Here is an 8,158-nt window from a genome sequence, read left to right as displayed (position 1 = left end):
CCATGCAAATAGCCCTTTGAGTGTATTTCTACATCACTTTATAATGCAACTTGTGTGTTGTACGTCCTGGCACTTAAAAATAGTACTTAGCATCATGTAGCATCTTATCCTAGCTAGCTTTGTTGTATACAGGGAATGGGTTAACCTAGTGATTGTTAGTGCTTGGCACTTGTTTCTATGGACATCCTTGCTGTACCGACAGCGATATATTGTTGTTTCTCTTGCTTCTGACAAATGTACTTATTGTAAGTCGCTTTGGATAAAAATATCAGCTTAATGTCCTAAATGTAAATGTAAATTTAAATGTAACTTGAGTGCATCGTATGGAAGCTTTTCATCGCCCTGGTATGCGCTATTACATTCACTTTACATTTTGTCATTCAGGAGACACTTTTATCCGCCACGATTTACGGTAGGCCGAGGCTGAGACCAAATTGTGTCCTTTCTATTTTTTACACCGTGTAGCAAGGCCAATTTAGCATTCTTGGCTGTGTGCCAAGCGCTGAATAATATGATAGATGTGTCTCATTGTCGCACTCAATTCCTTCGAGCTGAAATGAATCACGACAAGAGGCATTTATATCTACAAAAATCTTCAGCCGGCGCAAAACTTTACACAGACCACTTTGAACTTCTCAACAGTTTTTTTGTTTTTTTTTTACCGAAAACAAACACTTTTGTGGTCATTTGCGCGTTCGCCAGACTAGCCGGCATTAGATGTGTACTCAAGGGTGAGTGTTTCAGCGCAGAGTTAAGCATTCCTCTGGTAGTTGAACATTGTCCAAAACCCGCCGCTGTGGCGCATTCTTCCAGAGTGATCGTGGCCGTCCTTATCTGTGATCCTGGCTGGATAAGAGCTGGGCGTGTCGTCTCACAGTGCCCCTGCGCTGGCAACAGGAAGGAAACCCTTAATGAGCTCATGACGTAGTCTACCGTGAAGAATGCACCCTTCAACTGATACCAATAACTGCCTCTGTCTTTGGCTTTGGACTTATACTTAGATTCTCTTTAATGTCATTCAATAAACACACCATCAGTGCACATATCAAATGGAATTTAGTTGCCTTGGCTCACGCTGGAGTGGACACATAAATATATCTAACATTCAAATATTCACAGAGTATAAAGTGCTGGTATGACTTAAAAAGGCTAAAATTACTAAGTGTAGAATGAGCCTTTCGTGGATTTTTTTACGTGCTTGCCATGGAATTTCATAAGCAGAGGAGGAAGGATATCGCTTACTCCTTTAAATCTCGTTTGGAGGATCGGGGGGGGGGGGGGGGGAAGAAGTGTGTTTAGTTTGAATTCAGTTTTAAAGTATGCTCTTGAGTGCAGAACTCTGTCGGTTCTCTCACACCGCCGTCATCGCCTCCACCTCACTCTTCCTCCACCTCTTGCCACGCGAGGAAGCCCCTTCAAGACGGCCACCACCACCACCACCACCACCTCCACCTCCACCACCACCACCACCACCACCACCGCCGCCGCCCTGCAACCACCACCACCACCACCTCTCGCCTTTCTCCTCCCTCCTCCGCCTCCACACCGCCCGCACAGCCACTCTCCTCACCCCCCCCCCTCCTCCGCCCCCTCCTCTCTCTGTCCACAGATGAGCTCACCGTGCCGGGTCTGTACCCCAGCAGTCAGGACATGTGGGCCTCGTACCCGCTCTACCCGGCGGAGCTGTCGCCGGCCCTCCAACCCGCTTTCACCTACCCCTCCTCGCTCCACGCTCAGGTAACCCCCACAGCCTCCCCTCTCCTCCTCCCAGCCGCTCCCCCACCCACCCATACAGCCAACCGATCCCCCCCCCCCCACCCCCCATCTCTTTCTGTCTCTCTCTCGCTGCGCCGTCACCACCCCCCTCTTTCACTTTTGCCCCGCCCAGCGCACCAAAAGCTCTGCCTCCGACTCCGCCTCCGCCTCCTTTCTGCAGAAGGTCCCCAAGATCCGCGCCCCCTAGCAATCGACGCCTCTTAGGAATAGACTCCCCCTAGAGATCGACGCGCCCTAGATATCGACGCCCCCTAGAGAACGACGCGCCCTTAGGGACGCCCCTAGCAACGCAAATCTATGATGACATCATCCTTAGGCGGCAGGCAGCAGTTATTGTTATTGCTGAGCACCACAGCCGTCTACATTCGCATCGCGATGGTTTATCCGGGGAGACACGCCTGCCTTGGTTCGAGGTGGCCCTCCTCGAAGGGCTTTTTGCGTACAGTTTTTTATTTGACAGTACAGAGAGACGTCACTTCAATCGAAAGGAGTCTGTACAGCCAGACAAATGTCCGCCGTATCGTGCGCAGTCAAAAGACAAATCTTTGATTCCCCTGAGGGAGGATGCAGTGTGTTACTCACGGAACCGACCGAACGCAACAACCGCCGACCGCGGCCCCGGACGGGTCAAACAGGGTCGACGTGCCCATCGCAGTCGAAGGACAGTTCAGAGCCGTGATTGTCACATGCTGTAATAACACCCCTTTACATCAAGGCTAAGCCGTCGTTCATTAGACCTTCGTAGTGAATCAGAAATCCCTTTTGACCCGATTACGTGCTGCTGGAGATCTGCGTGGCTCGCACGGCGCTGCGGAGAGTGTTATCGATCCAGCGCCCTCCCTCCGGAGCCCAGTTGTGCGTTCAGTTCAGTGGACTCCCGGTGGTTGCGGGACTGTAATACTACCTGCTTCCTTCTTGCCTCTTCCCTTTCGCCCTGCGATCGGGGTCTGTGGTTCAGATCAGACCTCTCTCGGATTCCCCCCGCACCCCGGCTTTTATTCCCGAATCAAAGGAGTTCGTGGAGGATGGAGCGTTGCGTTGCACTGTTGCTTTTCCCTTTTTTCTCCTCGCTTCATTCTTCCCCGAGAAGGGCCCAGGCTCGCTTTGATATGAAGGATTCATTAGTAATCGTACATATTTTCCATGTATAATGCAGACACTTGCGCGACATTACTTAACGGGATTGCCTCCCCCCCCACCCCCCCCTCGGCAACCAGAGCCAAAATCAGTTGGTGATGTCAGAATTTTAAGTAGGCATCGCGCTGATTGTGCCTTGTTAGGCAGATTCCGTCAACGCTTGAGTGTTTGCGTGCGTACAATCCCACGCAGACGCACACACGCACCCGTGCACAGACACACACACACACACACAGACGGGTCTATTTTGACTACTCACTTGATTGGATGGCGTGAAATATGACATCTCCAAGGTTGTTTCAAAGAGCACAGATGAACAGTGCACCCTCTAACTAGTGTGTGTGTGTGTGTGTGTGTGTGTGTGTGTGTGTTTTAGATCCGCTGGCTCCCACCTGCAGATGGAACTCCACAAGGATGGAAGTCCAGGCAGTTCTGCTGAAGTATGTGTGAGTACCGTTACACACACACACACACACACACACACACACACACACACACACACACACACACACACACACACACACACACACACACACACACACACACACGCTGCGCGCGCACACGCACACGTCACAAGCAGACCGAACAGTAAATTACTGTTTACTGATTACTGTTTACACGAATTATCCACGATTAAGTGTGCAAATAGTAAAGCTCAATGCAGGGCCATGAACCTCTGGGTTTGCCTCGGCCATCACTCAGTCTGGCTGTTAAATTGTTACGTTCACTAATGTCCAATTCTCCTTTAAAGCCACGTCCATTCATTGCTTTATGGAAGACCCTTTGTTGAATGCTGCCGGCCTGTCTTCTCACCATCGTGAGGAGTTGTTTCATCAGGAAGGGAGCCAGGAAAGGAAGGGAGTGAGGGAAGGGAGCGATGGAAGGGAAGGAAGAGAGGGAAGGAGAGGTAGCAAGGGAAGGAAGGGAGCGAGGGAAGGGAAGGGAACGAGGAAAGGGAAGGGAGAGAGGGAAGGAGAGCTAGCAAGGGAAGGAAGGGAGCGAGGGAAGGGAAGGGAACGAGGAAAGGGAAGGGAGCGAGGGAGGGAAGGGAGCGAGGAGAGGAAGGGAGCGAGGGAAGGGAAGGGAACGAGGAGAGGAAGGGAGCGACTTAGAGCTGCGGCTGCTCTCGAGAGCGGTTTGACAAGGTGCTGGTGGGGGAACGGGGAGGTGTCTGCACTGAGCTCTCGCTCCTCCCGGATCACTGCAGAGCTCTGCGCTGCACTTTGCCTCCTCTCTTCTCTTCTCCCTCGCTATTGATGTGATGGCCCCTCAGATGGGGGTGAGATCAAAGCCACCCTACGACCCAAACAGAATACACAACACGCCCTGAAGCGGGGTGGCCTCTCGCTGCGTCCCATGCCGATTGCGCTATGGTTGATGACGCCCCTCAAACCGTCACCCCTCCAGGTTTGAGGGGCGTCATCAACGACATACCGTCCCCTTAAGGGATCCAGAGGGTGTTCGTCTGATCAGTGTCGGGAATTCGTTGCCCGAAACCGACCCCGCGACCATGTGACCGGGCAGTACAGCGCGTGCAAACTAACAGATAACAAACATCCATGCTGTGGATCGACGCTGACGGAACCACGGTCGAGAGATGGGCGAAACCGGACAACGCTCGTCTGACCTCGACGGAAACGGTCCTCGCACGTGAAACGTGAAATGTTTCCGAAGCACATTGCGAGGTTTTCGGTGGAAGTTCCTGCAGTGAGTTTGTTGTTTGTTGGTGTGCCAACTGCACCAGTGGGCTAGTATATATATCGTATTTATGGTTTAATAATGCAGCATCCAGTAACATGTCGTAACTTATCGAGCCGTCCACTAACATTTTACACCACACACAGGCAGACCCGCTTATTACATTCTCGTTGCCAGGGAAACAAACTGTTTAATTTGAAGGAGTAAAATGGCTGACCCTTACAGATGGAGGTTATGGCCATCAAGGCTGGCTTCTTTATGCCTTCCCTCCCATGCGTCCATAGGGGGCCACTCCAGACTGCAATAGTGGGGACGGGAGTGTGTGTGTGTGTGTGGGGGGGGGGGGGGGTTATAACAGGAAACAGGAGAGACAGCCCAGCTCGCCATAATAAGTGCGATGACGTCACAATGTCCCGTTTCCACTCTTGAAACGAGCATCAACAGTTTATAAATGTTCCTGGGGACTGTTTATAAGTCTGCCAGTGAGACATGATTTGTAGGACTTTGGTGGAAGGCTCAAGATTAACGTTTCTACTGGTGCCGTTAACTTTTTCCATTTGGTGGCACCATAACAAACTACAATTGGCATGTCCTTGTTCACAAACCGTCCATCTGTGTACGTTCATTTGAAAAGATGAACTCACTTGAAAGTGTAAAATGTTTCTGCTGCATATGGTACATCTTGTTCGTCTTTACCGACAGTGCCTCGATATTTCTTTCATCACTCTCCTCCTCCTCCTCCTCCTCCTCTTCCTCCTCCTCCTCCTCCTCCTCTATCACCCAGCTCTACCAACTATAACAAGCAGTTGGTAATTAGCTGACAATCTCCAGATACGATTTTCTATTCCTTTTCTGGTGTTTTTCTTCGCGTCCTCTTCAATAGCACTAGCCTGGGAACCAGACGAATGTGCGAGCTCATGTTTTATTTGCTCTGGCAAATGGACCGGCCCCCCTCCCGGTCAGACAGATTTCAGACAACCTGGTCCGGGTTGGGCCAATCACAACTGTTTATCTAACAACGGGCGGGTTTGATACAATGAGCTCCGGTAATGCATTATTAAAGGCATTATTGTAAGGCCTTATTGACACGTGTATTTGTAGTTTTGTAGTTTTTGTTGTAGTGTAGGTTTTAGTTATTCCACGTCAAAAATGTCTGCCCTGTTATGAAGGTGGTGCCGGAAGGAGCATTTTGGACAAGGGCCATCATTAAATTGTTGGGAGAAACCTGACATATAGAGATAGATGGATAGATATTCCAAACATAATGTTGTTAAGTGTCCTATTAAAGCAACATGTCTGTTTGTTTGAATGCTTGGGGCGGTAATGTTGGACAGAACTACAGAAGAACAAAATTATCATATCCTTATTTGAAAGCTAAGAAAAAAACGATCCTATCTTTATTTGAAAGCCAAGAACAAAATTATCGTATCTTAATTTGAGCCCTAAGAACGATTATCACTCTGATATTTGATATCTCTCCGTTAAGACGCATACCTCGGATTTGTTCAACATAATACAATGTAAAACGAGTTAAGAAACCAGACGAAACTCTGTTGACTTGCACTATTAACCAGTTGGCAATTGTTAAAATGGACATTTTTTCCCCATAACCTTTGCTCAAGCAGGGCATTTGATAAGGGCAGGGGGTGACGAGCACAAGATCAGAGATATGCTCTCTGGTCCGGCCCCAGTCCAGCAGAACACTAGTGCTAGCAGGGAAGAACTCCCCTTCAACCATAAAGCAAGGCAAATCTCCTTCCCGGCCTGTGTGTGTGTGTGTGTGTGTGTGTGTGTGTGTGTGTGTAAGCTTACTCGGCGCCAGTCACAAAATACCCCCCCCCCCCCCCTTTCCTGAGGAACCCTGGACAGGAAAAAACATGTTCCCTTCAGCCCTGAGGGAGGCAACAGAAGGAGAGAGAGAGAAAGAGAGACAGAGAGAGAGAGACAAAGAGACAGAAAGAGAGAGAAAGAAAGAGAGAGAGAGAGAGAGAGACAGAGACTGTCAATTGGTGCAAACCTGGTAGTGCCTTCTCCTTAACCCCACGACATCAGTTGGTCTATTTTTGAGATGATGATTAACATGAGGGGCGAGTGGCAGCGTAGTGGGCAGCTAGCACGGTGGGTGGGATAAGCTGGCCATGGGCTCAGATGCACCACAGACGATGACGGATAAGAGAACGCGCGTAACGGCTAAACTGTTGACTTGAAGAGACGAATCAAAACATTGCTCCTGTGACTGATCCCCATACCTGGATCAAATATTGCGACGTAAAAGTTAAAGTCTTTGCGCCATTGTGTTAGGTTGAGACGTATTACACAGGTATTGCACGCAGAGCAAACCTTGACCGCCACAAAGTGCAAATCGTCGTCCTAGCAGGATGCGTCTGGTAACGTTGGTCTGACCTGCCGGCCTGTGGACGTCTCCAGCAGCGCTGGGGGGGGGAGGGACATGACGCACGTCTCCTGCCTTCGCAGAGGATCTCTCTCCCCTCGGGGCTGGTTCAGACAGGAAGGGAGTGAAGGTGGGCGCGTGGGCGTTTGGGGGGGGGGGGGAGGGGAGGGCGGGGCTTCAGAGGAAACTGTCATTACTGTCATCCTATCACGCGGCGAGGAAGTTGGACCGGCTGCCCTGGCCGGCTAGCCCTAAACAACAACATCCCCCACATCCGGCGTTTCATGGGGAGGAGGAAGGGGGGGGGGGGGGGGCGAGGGGGAGGGGGTTTAGGGATGGACGATGAGATTGAGTGTGCCGACTGCTGAGTTGAGACTCAGATGCCTGTCTTAAATATAGTCGCCCGACAGCAAATTACACGGTAGCGCAAACCAATCGTCAAAGGCGTGTGTGTGTGTGTGTGTGTGTGTGTGTGTGTGTGTGTGTGTGTGTGTGTGTGTGTGTGTGTGTGTGTGTGGAGCTCAACACGTACACCCACACCCATAATCCCACGGCTGCTACACCCGGGTGGAGGCAGACGTAGGTGGATGTGCGTGCGTACACACACACACTCGCACACACACCATGCATCGGCAACCCGTGCACACGCGTGAACGCATGAGGCTTGTAGCTCAGCACATGGTCTGCATCAATGCAAGGTCAGTGTACAGGAAAAGGGTGTGGGGGGGTGTTTGAAGTACACTCCTTCCACAAGAGGGGACAGGAGGACTGTAAAACAAGAAAGGCTTGGTCGGGGCATGGACAGTCGCACAATAGCTCATCGTTACTCAAGCCGAACACCTCCAGAGACGCCAAGAGAGCAGCTTCTTGAAAACGGGGGGGGGGGGGGGGGGGAACTCCAGACTCGGTAAGTGAGTTCCAGGAAAACGCTCGCAGTGTGTGAGTTTGTGAGCGTGTAAGTGTGTGAGTGGTTCTCGAGGGACTCGGGCCTAGTCGAGGTGAGGGGAGCGTGACACGGCAAATCGACTATAGCGTGGGAACGTTTGTTTTTTAATGTGTGTACAAGTCAGAGGAAGTTGTTTGCACAAGCCATGAGTCTGGTTGTATAAAGAGCTTTGTGATAGGACTCCCACCTGTTACCCGGACGGACAACAC

At 50.8% G+C, this 8,158-nt stretch overlaps 1 protein-coding gene across 1 annotated transcript in view; it reads left to right on the top strand.

The window, feature by feature from the left end:
• The window catches only part of LOC307090877 (RNA-binding protein with multiple splicing-like), a 30,674-nt gene that overhangs the window by 15,619 nt on the left and 6,897 nt on the right, over positions 1–8,158 (top strand). The window contains exons 4-5 of the mRNA XM_079757675.1: positions 1,336–1,737; positions 3,290–3,359. Of these exons, the coding sequence (XP_079613801.1) occupies positions 1,336–1,737; positions 3,290–3,352 (465 nt within the window). The 3' untranslated portion in view covers positions 3,353–3,359. The remainder of the gene's footprint in view (positions 1–1,335; positions 1,738–3,289; positions 3,360–8,158) is intronic.

This window comes from Pollachius pollachius (genome assembly GCF_949987615.1).
Source record: "Pollachius pollachius genome assembly, chromosome: 20".
Taxonomy (NCBI): Eukaryota; Metazoa; Chordata; class Actinopteri; order Gadiformes; family Gadidae; genus Pollachius; species Pollachius pollachius.
The sequence above is the reverse complement of the archived record's forward strand: the minus strand, read 5'-3'. Positions and strand labels throughout refer to the sequence as shown.